This window comes from Oncorhynchus mykiss, chromosome 4 (genome assembly GCF_057628025.1).
Source record: "Oncorhynchus mykiss isolate SJ-2025 chromosome 4, ASM5762802v1, whole genome shotgun sequence".
NCBI classification, from domain to species: domain Eukaryota; kingdom Metazoa; phylum Chordata; class Actinopteri; order Salmoniformes; family Salmonidae; genus Oncorhynchus; species Oncorhynchus mykiss.
Window position 1 is genome coordinate 87,103,904 of NC_143025.1, and position 21,097 is coordinate 87,125,000.

At 43.5% G+C, this 21,097-nt stretch overlaps 1 protein-coding gene across 3 annotated transcripts in view; it reads right to left on the reverse strand.

Moving 5' to 3' along the window:
- LOC110521099 (uncharacterized) overlaps positions 1 to 21,097 on the reverse strand; it is a 51,128-nt gene that overhangs the window by 1,716 nt on the left and 28,315 nt on the right. For 2 of the 3 annotated variants that reach the window (XM_090233223.1, XM_036976222.2), the window contains 11 exons: positions 20,313 to 20,400; positions 15,989 to 16,050; positions 15,691 to 15,779; positions 15,101 to 15,230; positions 14,295 to 14,441; positions 14,055 to 14,114; positions 13,754 to 13,874; positions 9,433 to 9,525; positions 6,255 to 6,306; positions 5,930 to 6,079; positions 2,889 to 2,970 (listed from right to left, as the gene is read on the reverse strand). In XM_090233223.1, coding sequence (XP_090089349.1) covers positions 2,889 to 2,970; positions 5,930 to 6,079; positions 6,255 to 6,306; positions 9,433 to 9,525; positions 13,754 to 13,874; positions 14,055 to 14,114; positions 14,295 to 14,441; positions 15,101 to 15,230; positions 15,691 to 15,779; positions 15,989 to 16,050; positions 20,313 to 20,400 — 1,074 coding nt within the window. Of the gene's footprint in view, positions 1 to 2,888; positions 2,971 to 5,929; positions 6,080 to 6,254; positions 6,307 to 9,432; positions 9,526 to 13,753; positions 13,875 to 14,054; positions 14,115 to 14,294; positions 14,442 to 15,100; positions 15,596 to 15,690; positions 15,780 to 15,988; positions 16,051 to 20,312; positions 20,401 to 21,097 lie in introns of all 3 variants that reach the window. The other variant, XR_016495485.1, reaches the window with a different exon arrangement.

The window sequence follows — 21,097 nt, forward strand, 5'->3', positions numbered from 1 at the left end:
TAACCATGTCTCAGCCAGAACGGCCCATAGGGCATGAGCCTGTCATAGTTAACCATGTCTCAGCCAGAACGGCCCATAGGGCATGAGCCTGTCAGAGTTAACCATGTCTCAGCCAGAACGGCCCATAGGGCATGAGCCTGTCAGAGTTAACCATGTCTCAGCCAGAACGGCCCATAGGGCATGAGCCTGTCAGAGTTAACCATGTCTCAGCCAGAACGGCCCATAGGGCATGAGCCTGTCAGAGTTAACCATGTCTCAGCCAGAACGGCCCATAGGGCATGAGCCTGTCATAGTTAACCATGTCTCAGCCAGAACGGCCCATAGGGCATGAGCCTGTCAGAGTTAACCATGTCTCAGCCAGAACGGCCCATAGGGCATGAGCTTAATTCTCCTTTGAGGCCCAGTGGAATAATTATTATGATTGGAACAGTAGTTCAATAATTTAATCAAAACCAGGTTCTGGGATAGGTCAAAAAATATATTATTTCCTGTTAACACTGTGTTGTTGAGTCTGAATCCAAACCGAGAAGATGGATGATGGTTTGCCTGTTTGAGCCTATCTATCTTATTGTGTAGAGCAGTGGTACTGTTGCTTTGACCCATAGGATCACACCAATAACTATGAATATAACTGTACCTCTCTGTCTCTGTCTCACTTTCACTCTCTGTCTCTCTGTGTCTCTCTCTGTCGCTGTCTCTGTCTCTGTCTCACTCTCACTCTCACTCTCACTCTCTGTCTCTCTCTCTCTCTCAATCCACCAGGGCATGAAAGCCCAAAACACACAGCACAGGTACTCACACGCACCAGCGGACATTGTAACAATAATGGACCGCCCAATGGAAACCAAAGGGCACATTTATACAAGTGCTAATCAGTGGGAATAGGGGACAGGTGTGTGTAGTGAAAGTTCCGGAGGGATCCAATATATATATATATATATATATATATATATATATATATATATATATATATATATCTACAGTACCAGTCAAAAATGTGGACACAAACTCATTCAAGGGTTTTTCTTTATTTTTGACTATTTTTTTTACATTGTAGAATAATAGTGAAGACATCAAAACTTCGAAATAACACATATGCAATCATGTAGTAACCAAAAAAGTGTTCAACCAATCTAAATATATTTTATATTTGAGATTCTTCAAAGTAGCCACCCTCTACCTTGATGACAGCTTTTCACTCTTGTGTGCCTTGTTAAAAGTTAATTTGTGGAATTTCTTTCCTTCTTAATGCGTTTAAGCCAATCAGTTGTGTTGTGACAAGCAGGGGTGGTATACAGAAGATAGCCATATATGGTAAAAGACCAAGTACATATTATGGCAAGAACAGCTCAAATAAGCAAAGAGAAACACATGAAGGTCAGTCAATCCGGAAAATTTCAAGAACTTTGAAAGTTTCCTCAAGTGCAATCGCAAAAACCATCAAGCACTATGATGAAACTGGCTTTCATGAGTACCACCACAGGAAAGGAAGACCCAGAGTTACCTCTGCTGCAGAGGATAAGTTCATTACAGGTACCTCTGCTGCAGAGGATAAGTTCATTAGAGTTAACTGTCTCTCATGAGGACCACCACAGGAAAGGAAGACCCAGAGTTACCTCCGTAGCAGAGGATAAGTTTATTAGAGTTACCAGCCTCAAAAATTCCAGCCCAAATAAATGCTTCACAGAGTTCAAGTAACTGTCACTCCCTGACCTTAGTATTCTTTGTTTTTCTTGTTATTTTGGTTAGGTCAAGGTGTGACATGGGTGATGTATGTGTTTTTGTCTTGTCTAGGGTTTTTTTTGTATGTTTATGGGGCTGTCTCCGTTCTAGGTATTTTGTATGTCTATGGTTGCCTAGATTGGTTCTCAATTAGAGGCAGCTGTCTATCGGTGTCTCTGATTGGGAACCATATTTAGGCAGCCATATTCTTTGGGTATTTTGTGGGTGATTGTTTCCTGTGTCAGTGTTTGTGCCACACGGACTGTTTCTTGCCAGGTCACGTTATTATTTTGTATTTGTGTTCATGTTTAGTTTTTCTTATTAAAAACCATGGACAACTACCACGCTGCGTATTGGTCCGATCCTTGTTTCACCTCTTCAGAGGAAGAGGAGGAAATCTGCCGTGATAGTAACAGACAGATCTCAACATCAACTGTTCAGAGGAGACGGAGTGAATCAGGCCTTTCTGGTCGAATTGCAGCAAATAAATAACTACTAAAGGACACCAGTAAGTGAAAATAATTGCTTGGGCCAAGAAAACACGAGCAATGGACATTAGACCTGTTGAAACCTGTCCTTTGGTCTGATGAGTCCAAATTTGAGATGTTTGGTTCCAACTGCTGTGTCTTTGTGAGACGCAGAGTAGGTGAATGTGTGTGGTTCCCACCATGAGGGATGGAGGAAGAGGTGTGATTGTGTGGGGTGGGGGGGGGGGGGGGGGGGGTGGTTTCTGGTGATACTGTCCGTTATTTGTTTAAAATTCAAGGCACACTTCCAGGTGAAGCTGGTTGAGAGAATGCCAAAAGTGTGGAAAGCTGTCCTCAATGCAAAGGGTGGCTACTTTGAAGAATTGAAAAATTGAAAATATATTTAGATTTGTTTAACACTTTTTTTGGTTACTACATGATTCCATATGTGTTATTTCATAGTCTTGATGTCTTCACTGTTATTCTACAATGTAGAAAATAGTACAAATAAAGAAAAACCCTTGAATGAGTAGGTGTTCTAAAACTTTTGACTGTTACTGTATATATCTATATATCTCTCAGTGTTAAATGCCTCTATGTTCTCACCAGACTGTTAGGGTTGATCAGATGTGATTGATAGTGGATCGGGGTACTTCAGATTTCCACTGTATGTCTATATTAAGTTTAAGTTGTGCTCACCAGACTGTTAGGGTTGATCTTCCTAGTCTCCACCTTCTTGTCTGCTGTAATCTTCTTCACCGACAGCTGAGCCTCTTTCAGCCTGAGGGAAGGAGGGAAGGATGGGGGAAAAGAGGTTCACATCAGTCTCATAGTGAGAGTGCTGATCTAGGATCCTCTAAGATCATAGAGAATAACATTACATGGGGGAGGGGGGAGGGGGAGGGGGGGGCCCTGCACTCCTACTCTGAGACACTTGATGCATACGGCCCCAAAAGACAAGCTCAGTCTCAGACCTAGTCATACAGGAGATTATGCTGTTTTAAGACATACAGACTACGTACTAGATAATACAGGGTCACATTGTTCAAAAAGACAGACAGTCTAGATATAAGAACAGTGTTTCTCAGTCAGTCGGTGGGACCGGCAGTGTACTGTAGCTGATCCCACATGTGGGATGCCACATGTCTTAGAGAGTTATCTTTCTGATTTAGTCACTTCTCAGGCAGAGTTTTATAAGCAAAATAATATATATCCAAGTCAAAATAATATATTTCCAAGTCAAAAATAATGTATATGGTATGCCACTAAGCACATGTTTTTATCCAAAGTGACATACAGTGAATTAACACATTTTAGTAGGTGTAAGTGATCCCTGTGAGAATTGAACTTTTCTAGTCTAGGACATACAGGTGAACAGTAATTAATTGAGGTTGTAGGCGTAACTGACAAAGGTTCAAACCCAGGGTGTTTTGCATGCCACAAGACTGAGTTAGCCCTCTAAGAAGAAGCCTAGGCATTAGGTCTCCCTCTCTCACCCACCCCTCTCTCTCCCCCCCTTCTCCTCTCACCCCCTCTCTCTCTCCCCCTTCTCCTCTCACCCCCTCTCTCTCTCCCTCTCTCTCACCCCCCTCTCTCACCCTTTCTCTCACCCCCCTCTCTTTCTCTCTTTCTCTCTCTCTCTGTCTCTCTCTCTCTATGTCTCTGTCTCTCTCTGTCTCTCTCTCTCTCTGTCTCTCTCTCTCTCTCTCTCTCTCTCTCTCTGTCTCTCTCGCCCTTTATCATTGTCTTTCTCAATTTAATTCATTTCAATTTGCTTTATTGGCATGACGTAACAATGTACATATTGCCAAAGCTTATTTTGGATATTTACAATATGAAAATAATAATGTCAATGGGACAACAGTAACAACAATAACCAAGTGTCAAAATAACCATACATTCAACAATAAGCATACAGTAGAGGACATGTGCATGTTGATTGGTCTGTCAGACACTGTCCCTCATCTTATGGCAGGCAGCAATATAGTGCGCTGCCATCCCACAGCTCTCTGCGTCCTCCCCAACAGGACGGGTAGCCTACTCTCATCAGAGAGGTCTTTGAAACTTTGAATAAGGGTTTCAAATTTGGGGAAATGACACTCTCTAATTGTTTTATATTTTTACATTTTATCAGGAAATGCAGCTCCGTCTCAGGTTCTGCTGTGGTGCAGGGGTTGCACAGCCTTTCCTCTACAGGGAGCCAGGTTTTCCTGTGTCTATCCTTCTCAATGGCAAGGCTGTGCTCACTGAGCCTGTACTTTGTCAAGGTTTTTCTAAGGTTTTGATCAGTAACCATGGTAAAATATTTAGCCACTGTGTACTGTCGAATTAGGGCCAGATAGCACTGCTTTTTGCTTTGTGCTTGTGCTTGTGTTTCCCAATAAGAAACATAGTTTTGACTGTGTTGTAATTTGGTTCATCCTGATTGATTGGATGTTCTGGTCCTGAGGCTTCAGTGTGTTAGTAGAACAGGTTTGTGAACTCAGCTCCAGGACCAGCTGGATGAGGGGACTGAGGCTTCAGTGTGTTAGTAGAACAGGTTTGTGAACTCAGCCCCAGGACCAGCTGGATGAGGGGACTGAGGCTTCAGTGTGTTAGTAGAACATGTTTGTGAACTCAGCCCCAGGACCAGCTGGATGAGGGGACTGAGGCTTCAGTGTGTTAGTAGGACAGGTTTGTGAACTCAGCCCGAGGACCAGCTGGATGAGGGTCCAGAGGCTTCAGTGTGTTAGTAGGACAGGTTTGTGAACTCAGCCCCCGGACCAGCTGGATGAAGGGGACTGAGGTTTCAGTGTGTTAGTAGGACAGGTTTGTGAACTCAGCCCCCGGACCAGCTGGATGAAGGGGACTCTTTTCTTTGCTCAGCTCTTGGCATTGCAGGGCTTGGTAATGATATGAGAGGGGGTCACTGTATTTGAGATGTTTCCAAAACTTAAATGCTATTTTTTTAGTTTTTATTATTAGTGGATATTGGCCTAATTCTGCCCTGCATGCATTGTCTGTAGTTTCCTCTGGACATGTAGGAGAATCTCACAGAACTCTGCATGCAGGGTTTCAATGGGGTGTTTATCGCATTTGATGAAATCTTGTTTTGCAAGTGGACCCCACACCTCGCTGACATAAAGTGCAATTGGTTCAATGACACATTCAATTAGTTTTAGACAAATTTTAATAGTTATTTCAATTTGAATTAGCTTTTTAATGGCGTAGAATTCCCTGCGTGCTTTCTCAGTTCATTCACTGATTCATTAAGGTGTCCAGTTGAGCTTATTTTTAAACCTGAGTAATTGTAGTGTGTGCAGTACTCTATATATTTTGTACCAATTGAGAACTTTGGTCTAATTCCCTGAGATCTGGATCTTCTCTGGAAAATCATTATTTTAGTCTTTTTGGGGTTTACTGCTCTCTCTATGTCTCTCTCTCCATGTCTCTCTCTCTATGTCTCTCTCTCTATGTCTCTCTCTCTATGTCTCTCTCTCTATGTCTCTCTCTCTATGTCTCTCTCTATGTCTCTCTCGCTCTCCCTCTCTCGCTCTCCCTCTCTCCATGTCTCTCTCTCCATGTCTCTCTCTCTCTCTCTATGTCACTCTCTCTATGTCTCTCTCTCTCTCTATGTCTCTCTCTCTCTATCTCTCTCTCTCTCTCTATGTCGCTCTCTCTCTCTATGTCGCTCTCTCTCTCTATGTCGCTCTCTCTATGTCGCTCTCTCTATGTCTCTCTCTCGCTCTCTGTCCACACACCTCTCTTTGGATATATTCTTGTTCTCTCTCTTCCACCTGGTCTTGAAGTCGGTACAGAACTCAAACCACAGCATGAAGAAGTGACCTGTCGCCACCTCGGTCTCTCCTGTCTTGGGCTTCAGCCCTAAGAACGTCACCAGCTCGTGGAAGCTGAGGAACGGAGATAAGGGAAGAGGGTGTTAGAACTTCAGGTGCAGTGAATCTCTTGTATAAAATCATTGAATTACTGTAGAGAGCAGTATCACCTTGTGAAACTCTTCAATGAAAACCTACAATGTTATACATACTACAAAGAAGGGAAGTAGAAAGAGAGAGGTTTTCAAACCTTTTTTGTGCAAACATCAACTGGGCATGCACTTCATCTTGTTCCTTACTCGCTGCAAATGAAATATACACAATTGTATAACATTTAAATGAACGTAATTGTGCATATACATACAGTGGGGCATAAAAGTATTTAGTCAGCCACCAATTGTGCAAGTTCTCCCACTTAAAAAGATGAGAGGCCTGTAATTTTCATCATAGGTACATTTCAACTATGACAGACAAAATTAGAAAAAAATAATCCAGAAAATCACATTGTAGGGTTTTTAATGAATTTATTTGCAAAATATGGTGGAAAATAATATGATGAAAATTACAGGCCTCTCATCTTTTTAAGTAGGAGATACTTTTTTGCCCCACTGTATACCAACATGCAAAGACAAGCACTGAGAACCTCTTGTGCTGTACAATGGTCTTGTCAAATGGAGTCGTACAACCGTTTTATTTTAAAAAACACGAATGTTATCCCACAAAGGAGCCGCTCTTGGTGCCATTTTCCAATATGGTTATGTCTTGATCACACGCGCGCGCTCGTACACACACACACACACACACACACACTCTCGGTCTGTACAGTTTCTCCCACCAAACGTTCCTCCTGTCTGTCGCTCTCCCAGTACTCAATGCCAAATCTGCCTGATCCCTATCTGTGTGTCTAGCCTCTGAACCCCACCGTAAGCTGTCTATCTCCCCCTCAGACCCTTATCTAGCCCCTAAAAAAGACAGAAGAGATATTCGCCATGGCAACAGGATGTACAAGTCCTTATCTGAGAGATAGAGACAATTGAATAATTATGTCAGGAGCAATGTGAGGAGGGAGAGCGAAAAGGAGGGAGGGAGAACGAGAGAGGGAGAGAGAGAGAGAGAGAGAAAGAGCGAGAAAGAAAGAAAGAAAGAAAGAGAGAGAGAGAAAGGGAGAGAGCGAGACAGAGACGGAGGGAGGGAGGGAGGGAGGGGTGACAGAGAGAGAGAGGGGTGACAGAGAGAGAGAGGGGAGGGAGGGAGAGAGAGAGGGGAGGGAGGGAGGGAGGGAGGGAAAGAGACAGAGAGACAGAGGGAGGGAGGGAGAATGAGAGAGAGAGAGAGAAAGGGAGGGAGAATAGGAGAGAGAGAGGGAGGGAGGGAGGGAGGGGTGACAGAGAGAGAGAGGAGGGAGGGAGGGAGGGAGAATGAGAAAGAGAGAGAAAGGGAGGGAGAATGAGAGAGAGAGAGAGAGAGAGAAAGGGAGGGAGAGAGAGAGAGAGAGAGAGGAGGGAGGGAGGGGTGACAGAGAGAGAGAGGAGGGAGAGAGAGAGAGGAATAGATGGGTAAGGAAAACATATATACTCATAGTGAACACTGGGAGGCATGTTGAGATCAAAGGTTGGAACCGGTTCAGGGAACAGAAACAAAAACCTAAAAAGAACAAAATGATTTAAGGAACAGAACCCAAACTGAAAACTAAAGAGATTTATACTGTTTTAAACGCATGGGAACCAGTTAATAACGTTATTTTATGTTCTGGGTATTTTTTTCAGTCCCACAAAAAAACGCAACAAAGTGCCAATGCAAAGCACTCACTCTGACTCAAACTTATTCCAGCATCTGCCTGCCTACTGGAGGTCTTTGCCAGCGGGTGTGTAGGCTACCTGCCCCTCCTCTCTGAAGCGTAGGCTACTGTAACCCCTCCCCCTCCGAAGCACAGCCTACTGTAGCTCCTCCCCTCTAAAGCATAGGCTACTGTAGCCCCTCCCCCTCTGAAGCATGGTTACTGTAGCCCCTCCCCCTCTGAAGCATATATTACTGTAGCCACTCCCCCCCTGAAGCATAGGTTACTGTAGCCCCTCCCCCTCTGAAGCATAGGCTACTGTAGCCCCTCCCCCTTTGAAGCATATGTTACTGTAGCCCCTCCCCCTCTGAAGCATAGGTTAATGTAGCCCCTCCCCCTCTGAAGCATAGGTTACTGTTATCTGCTGATGACGTTACATAGGTTACTGTATTCTACTGATGACGTTACATAGGTTACTGTATTCTACTGATGACGTTACATAGGTTACTGTAATCTACTGATGATGTTACATAGGTTACTGTATTCTAGTGTTACAGTTACATAGGTTACTGTAATCTACTGATGACGTTACATAGGTTACTGTAATCTACTGATGATGTTACATAGGTTACTGTAATCTACTGATGACGTTACACAGGTTACTGTAATCTACTGATGACGTTACACAGGTTACTGTAATCTACTGATAACGTTACAAGTGTAATTCAGAAATTAGGGAGCGATGATGAATTAGAGAAGAATATATTTACTTTTTCAATGCTAGTTAAGGACACTATAGTTATTTACACTATAAGGACACTATAGTTATTTACACTATAAGGACACTACAGTTATTTACACTATAAGGACACTATAGTTATTTACACTATAAGGACACTATAGTTATTACGTTTTATTAACTGCACACACAAGCTTGTTTGCTCTGGTCCAACGTTAAACCAACTCAGAAGTTCAAAGACATTCAAAGTTCCTCCATAGAAGCCAGTCCTCTGTGGGTATATTTCAGTGGGCCCAATGTCACAACAAGACGCCGAGAGCTTCAAGGCACGCTTCCTCCATCCTCTCCCACTCTCTCCGTCAACATTTCAGTTGCATCTCACAGCCTACACTGTGACCGGAAGCAGAGTGTGTGTTTGTCTTTCAGTATGATTAAACCATGCTGTTATGACAAAATACAATTAGCTTTAAAACGACTTTCCTATACAGATTAAAACCGCTTCCCCGCTCCACAGCAAGCTGCTCTATCCACACTGATTGGGGAAGTGATTTAATGTTATATTTCAGAGGTTTAAAAAAAAGAACAGAAAGGAACGATAGAAACCCTTACTATTAGTTGTTGTTAGAACCGGTTCAGAACTTTATTCTGCTGGTCGGAACAGAAGGAAAACAATAATGGGTCTGTTCAAAAGGACTGGAACATCATTTTGGTTCCAACCCCTGGTTGAGACGTTGGCTTTTTTTAGGAGCACCTTGTACGTTTCTAAGTGCTGTTTAGATAAAACACTGATGTGAAGTTTAAGTATATAAGAAGCTGACTTATCAAACTATCGTGGAAAATTGGTTGGTGGTGATACTATATTACTAACTACTGTTGTCCTCATTTATTTCCCAGTGCTATTAGGCTACTCACCAATCAGAACAAACGACTCCATTTTGTCCTTAAACGGCTGGAGGTGTTCTTCTGGAGAGCTGGAACACACCTTCTGAACCCCTTTCTCACACACTGGGGAAACAGGATACAAAACACGGGTTCTCTTTCAATGAGACAACATTACGTGCAGACGATCCCAAACGCCCCACCAACTTAAAGTGTGACAGTATGTTTTCGTATTCATGTGACTTGGGTAAGTGGAATGGTGTTACTCTGTGTTAGTGTTCGGGAGACTCCCTCAGCCTGTGGAACTCTCTCTCTCTCTCTCTCTCTCTCTCTCTGTAGTTAGTGATACAGGGGCGGCAGGGTAGCCTAGTGGTTAGAGCGTTGGACTAGGTTGCAAGTTCAAACCCCTGAGCTGTCGTTCTGCCCCTGAACAGGCAGTTAACCCACTGTTCCTAGGCCGTCATTGAAAAGAAGAATTTGTTCTTAACTGACTTGCCAAGTTAAATAAAATTAAACATTTAAATACTTTAGGTTCCTCACAGCTGAAACCTCAGACCCAGTGTCTGTGTTCTCACCAGGCCCCATTCATTCACACAGACAGCAACAAAGCTTGTTTCCCCACAGCAGCCATTCAGAAACCCTGGTTATAGTTAAGCTAAGGACCCCTTCTGCCTCTCTTTACCCCTTCAACCGTACTCTACTGTCTTTAAGTGTGCACATATGATTCTATTACCCAACCAGCCCCAGCTATGGTCAATGCACCTCTCTCTCTATTCCTGTGTGTGTGTGTGTGTGTGTGTGTCCAGAGACCTGGTGGAGTGTCTCTGATTCAGAGTCTCTGTGTGTGTGTGTGTGTGTGTGTGTGTGTGTATGTGTGTGTGTATGTGTGTGTGTATGTGTGTGTGTGTGTGTGTGTGTGTGTGTGTGTGTGTGTGTGTGTGTGTGCGTGGGCGTGTGTGTTCAGAGACTTGGTGGAGTGTTTCTGATTCAGAGTCTATCTGTGTGTTTGTGTGTTTGTGTGTGTGTGTGTGTGTGTGCGTCCAGAGACTTGGTGGAGTGTCTCTGATTCAGAGTCTCTGTGGAAGTGCCCTGGCGCCTTTCAGATACAGCTATAATCCTGCCCATCAGATCTGTCTCCGTGTCTTTGTGAGCCTGTACTGTACCGTTGCCAGCGATCAGAGTGGAGGGCGACCATCACTGTCCTTATGTAATCTGAGGGGGTACATCTTATCAACCCAAACGGACCGCCCTATAAACACAAACACGCCCCCCCACGCCCACGCCTACACACACCCACATACACACCCATATACACACACACACACACACACACACACACACCCACACCCACCCACACACACACACCCACATACACACCCATATACACACCCATATACACACAAACACACACACCCACATACACACCCATATACACACACACACACACACACACACACACACACACACACACACACACACACACACACACACACACACACACACACACACTACGAGCTGTGGCCCCACAGATGTGTGTCGCAGATGCCCTTCTCTCTACCTCTCAACACGACCAGGTCTTATCACTGAGAGTCCCAGCCACCATCTCGCTCTCCATCTCAGAAGCCTTTTGTCCTGCTGGTTCAACCTCCCTCATGCCTGGGGTGAACCAAGCCTTTGTTTTCATCTGTTCCCTTTTAGATAGTTTGTGTAGAGTGTGTGGGGTGTGTGTGTGTGTGTGTGTTGGATTTTTCTATCCTTGTGGGGACCTGAAATCCCCAAAAGTCCCCACAAGGACAGAAAACAAGGACAATTCTCCCCCGTGGGGACAAAGGCTATTTTAAGCTGAGTAGTTAGGTTTAGGGTTAAGGTTAGGGTTAAGGTTAGGTTTAGGGGGATTGGGTTAGGATTAAGGTAAGGGTTGGGGTTAGGTTTAGGGGTTGAGTTAGGGTTAAGGTAAGGGTTAAGGTTAGGGTTAAGGTAAGGGTTGGGGTTAGGGTTAAGGTAAGGGTTAGGGGTAAGGGTTAAGGTTAGGGTTAAGGTTAGGTTTAGGGGGATTGGGTTAGGATTAAGGTAAGGGTTGGGGTTAGGTTTAGGGGTTGAGTTAGGGTTAAGGTAAGGGTTAAGGTTAGGGTTAAGGTAAGGGTTGGGGTTAGGGTTAAGGTAAGGGTTGGGGTTAGGTTTAAGGTAAGGGTTGAGGTTAGGGTGAAGGTTGGGGTTAGGGTTGGGGTTAGGGTTAAGGTAAGGGTTGGGGTTAAGTTTAGGGGTTAAGGTTAGGGTTGGGGTTAGGTTTAGGGGTTAAGGTTAGGGTTGGGGTTAGGTTTAGGGGTTAAGGTAAGGGTTGGGGTTAGGTTTAAGGTAAGGGTTGAGGTTAGGGTTAAGGTTGGGTTAGGGTTAGGGTTAGGGTTAGGTTTAGGGGTTAAGGTTAGGGTTGGGGTTAGGTTTAGGGGTTAAGGTAAGGGTTAAGGTAAGGGTTGGGGTTAGGGTTAAGGTTAGGGTTAAGGTTAGGGTTAAGGTAAGGGTTGGGGTTAGGGTTAAGGTTAGGGTTAAGGTTAGGGTTAAGGTAAGGGTTGCGGTTAGGTTTAGGGAATATAATTTTAGGTCCACACAAGGATAGAAGTGTGTGTGTGTGTGTGTGTGTGTGTGTGTGTGTGTGTGTGTGTGTGTGTGTGTGTGTGTGTGTGTGTGTGTGTGTGTGTGTGTGTGTGTGTGTGTGTGTGTGTGTGTGTGTGTGTGTGTGTGCATACTGAGCTATTCTCTGCTCTCCTGTTGAAACATCAGTTTATCCCCACTGGGAAATATGAACTGTCATCTGTAGTAATTGAATGAGCCACTTTGCGGTGGTCTGTGCCTTTGCACAATACATATAGAATATATTGTTTCCTGAAAGAGTTACCATTGAGTGTCATAATGACCCCCCTGGAATCTCTAGGTTCTAGAATGAAAGCTGTTTCTTTGTCAGGAAAGAAATCACATCTATTTGTGGAAGCCCTGAGTGGTCACACAGGTCAAGAGCTGCCCAATCACAGATGAGATATAACCTACACAAAACAAACAAAAACAACAACTCAAGAAGTGTGTTTGAGTTTGCTGCGAAGTGCATCAGCTGCTCTACAGGACAGTAGTTCAACTCTATCTCAAAATACACCTGTTTCTCCAAAAGTAGACCTCTGTTTACCTGAGACTGAATGACCCTCTTCCTGTCTGAAAGGACCAAACTCCGCTCCAACACAAAAGGCAAAACATAGAAAGACCACACAATGCAGATACCCGCCTCCACAGTTTACACAAATCCTGAATGACAACAGTATTCTTTGTAATCTTATCTGGGTGATGATGATGGAGCGTGGCGCTGGGGCGGGTTGTAACCGTGGCTCCCAGCAGGCTGTATTATGACTGGGCCTGAAGACTGGCTCCTCCGGCTCCTGTGATACCCTGATTGGTCGGTGAGCCAGAGGGAACAAACAGAGCAGCAGTAGGAGTAAAGAGAGAAAGACACGGAGTGGAGACAGAGAGTGAGGGGGGAAAGAGAGAGGGGGGGGGGGGGGGAGAAAAACAGAGACAGAGAAAGAGAAAGAGGGGGGAGAGAGAGAGACAGAGAGAGAGAGGGTGGGGAGAGAGAAACAGAAAGAGAGAGAGACAAGCAGAGAGAGAGAGAGACAGAGATAGAGAGAGAATTAGACAGAAAGAGAGAGAGACAGACAGAAAGAGAGAGAGAGAGACAAGCAGAGAGAGCGAGAGAGAGAGACAAAGAGAGAGAGACAGAAAGAGCGAGAGAGAGAGAGAGAAAGAGAGAGAGACAGAAAGAGAGACAGAAAGATAGAGAGAGAGAGAGACAGAAAGATAGAGAGAGAGAGAGAGAGAGAGAGAGAGAGAGACAGAAAGATAGAGAGAGACAGAAAGAGAGAGAGAGCGATCGGTTGCCACCATCTGGGGTGCATCTATGTGCATCGATGCATCTAAACCAGGGTTTCTTAAACTATGAGTCGGGACCTAGAAGGGGGCCCTGGGCATGTTGGAGGTGAGCAGCGAGTTATGAGAAAACACTATTTCATCTTAATTTGGGTCAACGGAGGACAACTTGGGTCACAGGAAGTTGGTAAATTTCTCATTTGGGTCTGGGGCTGAAATGGTTTAAGAACCCCAGATCTAAACAGTTGTTACCGAAGGCGAAACCACAGTGATAACCTTTGACTCTGGCACAGCAGGTGAAACAGTCAGTCAGTCAGTCGGCCTGCATGTCTCTGCCTGCATGTCTCTGCCTGCCTTCTTGCCTGCCTGCATGCCTACCTGCATATCTGTTTGTGTCACAGTGTTGATGTCACAGTGTTGTGATTAGGCATGAATGACCTATGACCTGTCAGGTCTCGTCTCAGCTGTCTCAGGTCCTTGGTGATGTCTTCAAACTTGACCTGGGCAGCCAGGAACACATCCTGAGGCTCAGGGAGAGGGAATACACTTTTCTCTGTTCCAGCGTTCTGGAGGGAAACAATAACCGCAACATCAGAGTGACAACAACAACATGATATTTGTTCCACATAGAAACAATAAAAAAAAAAAAAATGAAAACACCAGAATGTCTAAAAACTAAAACACCCATAGACTAACTTCCAGTAAAATGCATGTCAATAAAGTGATGAACAAATGTTTGACATTACCTCGTCCAGGTTGCGGAGATAGTACGATGTGACATAGTCAACCAGACTGATACGATTGTCCTTTAAAAAACCCCAGAAGAGAACAGAGAGGATAAACGATCCTCAACCACAAAGGAAACCAAGACACGGGCAATACATCTGTTCTTTATTCTGCTTCTAAAATGCTGTGAGTTGTAGGTCTTTACTAGGTGATATTATACACTCATCTAACTGTACCTTGTCCTGTAACACAGCCCTTACCCTGCTCTTGACGTCCTTTAGTTTGGGCAGGATCTCCAGTCCGAAGCCGTCTGCCTGTCCTCTGGTCCTGTTGCCCCCGTTCATGTGGTTCCCCAGGGCTAGAATCAGACCCATCACCTCCCTCACACTGCAGGTGTCCATCAGATCCTGGAGACAGAAATGCACTGTCTACTGTTAACTGAACATAATGTTGACTGTACTTCAGACCACTGAGACCAAGTTACATTTATGTTTAATGTGATGATGCAGTCGGTGACACATTGCTTCTTCAAAGTCCAATATCTTGAAAACTTGATTGCTGACATGCAAAACATTTTAGGATTGTATCAACAGTGGACTAATGAAACAAATACCAACAGATCGTTTTTGACTGGAGTTTCTCTGTAAGACTCTTTCTTTAGTCTGCAAAATGTGAAATGTGTTCTACAATAAAACACGTTTCCTGTGGTTTCTACGTTGCTGGACCACTAAAACACTCTACCCCTTTGACAGCCATCTAGGATGAACTAACATGAAGAGAGTTTCACCCTTTGACAGCCATCTAGGATGAACTAACATGAAGAGAGTTTCACCCTTTGACAGCCATCTAGTATGAACTAACATGAAGAGAGTTTCACCCTTTGACAGACATCTAGGATGAACTAACATGAAGAGAGAGTTTCACCCTCTGACAGACATCTAGTATGAACTAACATGAAGAGAGAGTTTCACCCTCTGACAGACATCTAGTATGAACTAACATGAAGAGAGCGTTTCACCCTCTGACAGACATCTAGTAGGAACTAACATGAAGAGAGAGTTCCAACCTTGCAGACGCGAGAGACGATGTCCAACTTGTGCTGAATGGAGTCGATGGCGTCTATGAAGACAGACTGGAAGATGATACATGAAGCCCTGTCTGGAAAGTCTGGTATCTGAGATAACTCAAACAGGAACCTAGAGACAACACAGGTGACATGATGGACGTTACTTTGATGTTACTACCGTCTTTGTCAAGTCTTTGAAAGATGGTGCCTTAGAGGCGTTGGTTCCTAATCACGGTTATACAGAATATAAAAAATGTGATACGGAGTCCCCTCTATCATCCCCTTGTGGCGGGCCGGGCGCATGCACGTTGACTTTGGTTGCCAGATTTACGACGTTTCCTCCGACACGTTGGCGCGGTTGGCTTCCGGGTTAAGCGAGCAGTGTGTCAAGAAACAGTGCGGCTTGGCGGGGTCGTGTTTCAGAGGACGCGTGACTCTCGACCTTGGCCTCTTCCGAGTCCGTACCGGAGTTGCAGTGATGGGACAAGACTGTAACTACCAATTGAATATCACGAAAATGGGTAGAAAAAGGGGTACATTTAAAAAATGTATATAAATGATGTGATGAGGAGGGAAAGGAGAACGCTCACTGTTCAGGTTTGTCCAGCAGCTTGACCTGCTCCTCCTCTGACGTTTGGCAGTGTTTCTTTATCCGCTGCAGCTCATCAGGCTGGGCTCTCTGAGATGAGAGAGAAACAAACAACACTTGATACTGAAGAGGTCTCGAAATGCAAGTCAGGCTGGGCTCTCTGAGATGAGAGAGAAACAAACAACACTTGATACTGAAGAGGTCTCGAAATGCAAGTCAGGCTGGGCTCTCTGAAAGGGAAACCAAACTGAACAGTACAATATAAGAAAAGGAGGACAGAAGTAGGTCAGGACACTCACGTTTTCGTATAAAGCCTGGATGGTTTCCACGTCCACTACGGAGTTGTCCACATTCAGCACAGCTACGGGGAGTAAACAGGTTCATTGAGTCATGCTTTAAATCGAAGGACACATTTGTGGGACACTGTCCCTCCCCAGCTCGTGCCTAGAGGGGCAGGGAGTTTTACAGTGTGTTGATTTAGTTCTGGGGGCAGAGAAGGATATTCTTGCTGGGCATATAGTGGTGGTGTAGACAGAGCTATATTAGTGAGGCTTTCACCATAATCACACAAAATACCAAGCTAAGCAAACTGGCCAAGTACTTCTCTTGTTACGATTCCCAAGGTCTCAAGTTTCAATGAGCTGAAATCCAACATGATCTGGATCAAATGGAGGTTTCCTTGTTGTCCCCTGTTCTGTTCCCTGTTCTGTCCCCTGTTGTCCCCTGTTGTCCCCTGTTCCGGTCCCTGTTGTTCCCTGTTCTGTTCCCTGTCCTGGTTCCTGTTGTTCCCTGTTCTGTTCCCTGTCCTGGTCCCTGTTGTTCCCTGTTCTGTTCCCTGTTGTTCCCTGTTCTGTTCCCTGTCCTGGTCCCTGTTGTTCCCTGTTCTGTTCCCTGTCCTGGTCCCTGCTGTCCCATGTTGTTCCCTGTTCTGGTCCCTGTTGTTCCCTGTTCTGTTCCCTGTTCTGATCCCTGCTGTCCCCTGTTGTCCCCTGTTCTGGTCCCTGTTCTGTTCCCTGTTCTGGTCCCTGCTGTCCCCTGTTCTGTCCCCTGTTCTGGTCCCTGTTTTCCCCTGTTCTGTCCCCTGTTCTGGTCCCTGTTTTCCCCTGTTCTGGTCCCTGTTTTGTTCCTTGTTTTGTTCCCTGTAACTACCCTGTTATCACACACATACACACACACACACACAGCCAAAAAATCTCCAGTGATGGGAAACAAACTGCTCCCTGCCACAGAAACCAAAGACACCCACAGTGTAGATTCCTTCCTCTTTACAGTACTGTATTTCACAGATAGACTGAGAGTTCCCATTTTATGTCCCAACTGGCCCCCTATGCTCTATATAGTGCACTATATTTGATCAAACCCCTTGGGTTCTAGGGGCTCTGGTTAAAATAAGTGCACTATATAGGGAATAGGGTGCAATTTGGAACTCAGCCTCAGACTGTAATTGTGGGATGTTTGTCTAATACTGATCATATATCTTGTTCATTCATTAAGTCCTGATGTTCCACCCAGTCTGACTATATAAGACATGACAGTAACTCCTGATGTTCCACTGAGTCTGACTATATAAGACATGACAGTAAATCCTGATGTTCCATCCAGTCTGACTACATAAGACATGACAGTAAATCCTGATGTTCCACTAAGTCTGACTATATTAAGACATGACAGTATTACAGTACAGTTGAATGGTGATGGTTGGAATTAGCCCCTGTCTGTCTGTCTGTCTGTCTGTCTGTCTGAAGTAAAATACAGGGTAGAGGGGCCAAGAGTCAGATGTTTAGTTGTGGTTCAGATGACTCACTTGGTTGGAGCGTAACCATGCATAGATTACCCACATGTAAAGGGGGATACCTAGTCAGTTGTACAACTGAACGCCTTCAAAGGAAATGTGTCCTCCGCATGTAACTCAACCCCTCGGAATCAGAAGCCCAGGGAACAGCGGGTTAACTGCTTTGTTCATAGGCAGAAAGACAGATTTTTACCTTGTCAGCTTGGGGATTCGATCTAGTAACCTTTTGGTTACTGGCCCAACGCTCCTGCCCGCCAGGCTACCTGCCTCCTCACTGGGCACAAACTGGTTAAATCAAAGTTGTTTCAATGTAATTTGTCAACGCATTGTGACGTGGAAGCTACGTGGAAAATAAATTGGATTTGAAAAAAGTAATCGAGGTAAAATGTTGTTTTGAGGTGAAAATTTCAAGCACACGAATTATGTCACCACGGTAACCAAATTTTAAAAATAGACAAACCTTGTATAAAACATGTTGAATTTGTACCTTTAAAATATTGTCAGATCTTCAACGTTATATCCACTATCGGAAAAAATACATGTGTGTGGCCAGCACCTCCTACTGGAGAATTGATCAATCTACAGCTAACTATCCTTTGTTCTCCTATCAGGGGTTTTAATCCAGATCAGCCCTGTTTGCTATGACCATTACCAGGGTGCTATTGTGAGAACGAATGTTGAGAGATTTCCACTTAAAAACGAAATAGATTTACTGTTGCTATCAAAGTCTTTCCAAAAGGGAAGGTATAACAGTGCAAATGAAATGTGAACCTAAACGTATCACTCATTTATCATGAATATAGGCCTATAGAGCATTTGCAAAGTCAACAACAGTTATTGTTTCAAATTTACCCAGAATTCCATTAAAAATAGACAATACAATAGGCCTAGGATTTCAAGCTCTGGTTGATTTCAAAGGTAATAATATTTAGTGATTTTGAATTGTGTTTGGTTGTCAACACAACCAAATATCAACATTTGAAGGAGATGTATCTTCTGCTTGGATAGTTCCAACTGTTCCACTGACTTAGTCTGGTTTTAATTCCAGTTTGTCAACAAATTAATAATTAATATGTTGGATCCACGTCTCCATCTCAACCAAAAATCTATGTTAAAGAAAAGGACTAAATCACATCGAAGTTTATTTAAAGTGCATTTAAAGTTTGCCAGTCTAAATCAGTGGCACCATTGGAACGATCTAAAGAGATACATCTCCTTCAAATGTTGACATATGGTTGCCGTAACAACCAAACACAATTCAACATCACTTTTGAAATACAATAAATAAGCCTGTGAACTTCTCGACAGTTTAAAAATGACATGCTGGATTAAAGTTAAAGAATGGGATTAAGTCAGTGGCTCAGATGGAACAATCCAAGCAGTAGATACATCTACTTTAAATGTTGATATTGAGTTGCGTTGTCAACCAAACACAATTAAATATTACTTTTGTTATACAGTAAATAGCCTAAAGTTAAGGCCATCTTACATCTAATGTAACATTCAACCCTAAAATGAGTAACACATCCATGGCCACGTTTAGAGGTTACTGTAACTATAAAGTTATCCTTATGTACTTTTAATGTAATCTAAACTGTAATCCAGGTCATTTGGTTCTGCTATTAGATGACGCACAGCGATATTAATTCACTTTTTACTGCAGTGGGCTAAATCAGGGTTACACAGAGTGTTTCTTGGTAGTCTTCAACACATCTAGTTTACACCTCACACACATGGTTATGGTCTGACATAAAGAACACACCTGTACCATGTCAGACGTAGAGTTGAAAAGTATTACATTTTTAGTTTGCATCCCAATATTACACTTTATATACTTCACAGAAGACTGAAATGAAACAAAACCGTTTGCTATAGAAACACGGGATGAATGTATTTTATATTTTAGAATGTTTATGAATTCGGGAAATTCTGAAAAATATGAATAACATTCCACCAATGAGGCCACTAGAGGGCGATCTGATCATTTTACTGCAGGAAAGGGGTGCACTGTTGTATAAATAAACAAAATATGAGATTTAATTCCAATTTAAACTTTGCTGTACTTTAAAACGTTTGAAAGTGATCAACATTTTGGGTGACAACTAAACCCAAACAAATTTTTCCGTTGGAATTTCGTTGTGGTTGAAAGCATAGTGATAACGCATTGGAAATTCAACTTAATTCTGGTGGTCTTTTTCAATGGATGAATATGGGACGTAATTGCATTGATCTCAACCAAATATTACCCAATTATCCACGTTGAATTTATGTGGTGTGCCCAGTGGGTGTTGCTCGAGTTGTGGGTTTGAGTCCTACGTGGGCCACAAATATTGACTATAACGTATGTGTAAACTGTAAATCGTGCCAGACTATCTTAGATTAAAGTTGTGTGTTCTGGTAAATTCATTAAAAATCCTAAAATGTGATTTTGTCTGTCACAGTTGAAGTGTACCTATGATGAAAATTACAGGCCTCTCTCATCTTTTTAAGTGGGAGAACTTGCACAATTGGTGGCTGACTAAATACTTTTTTTGCCCCACTGTAGGCATTTATCTACTATTTATGTAATAACTTTGGATAAAAGCCTCTGTTGAATGTCAAGATTACATTTAAATAGAGATTATATATACACCCTTCTTCTCAGAGACGATGTTAGATGTACAGTATATACCAGTGGTTTTCAAACCTCATCTCGGGGATACCAGGCGTTTCACGATTTTGTTGCAGCCCTGAATTAGCTCTCCCGATTCAACTAGTCAAGGTTCACCTAATCTGATTCACCTAATAATCCCAGAGGAGATGTTTGAAAACCAATGCTATGTATCACTCACCTTCCTGTATGTCCTTCATCGCCAGGTGCAGACTAGAGATGAGTATCCCTACGGCCTGGGAACGCTTCCCATCCAGCAGCTTCATGATCTGCAGGAGGAGAGAAAACTGTGTGAGTAGAAGTTGCCTCTAACCACTGACACTGGGTCAGATATTAGTCTTCCATTCTAGCAGCTTAATGATCTGACCAGGGAGAGGAGGACAACACAGTGACCATGACAACAGTGGAGCGTGGCGTCATCAGATGAGGCAAGAGGAAGGGAGCTGGACTAATGGAAACTAATAGAGGGTCATTAATGGAGGGCAGAGCCGCTCTCTCTCTCTCTTTCTCTCTCTATTCTCTCCCCCTTCACCTCTCTCTCCCCCTCTACCTTTTCTGTCTTTCTCTCTCTCTCTCTTCTCTCCCCTCCTTCCCCCCTCTCTCTTCTATCTCCCCGTCTCTGTCTTTCTCTCTTCCCCCCTCCCCCTCTCTGACTCTCTCTTCTCCCCCCTCTCGCTCAATTCAATTCAAAAGGCATGGGAAACATATGTTAACATTGCCAAAGCAAGTGAGGTAGATAATAAACAAATGTCAAATAAACAATAAAAATGTAACAGTAAACATTACACTTACAGAAGTTCCAATAGAATAAAGACATTAAAATGTCATATTATGTCTATATACAGAGTTGAACTGATGTGCAAATAGTTAAAGTACAAAAGGGAAAATAAATAAACATAAATATTGGTTTCATTTACAATGGTGTTTGTTCTTCACTGGTTGAACTTTTCTTGTGGCAACAGGTCA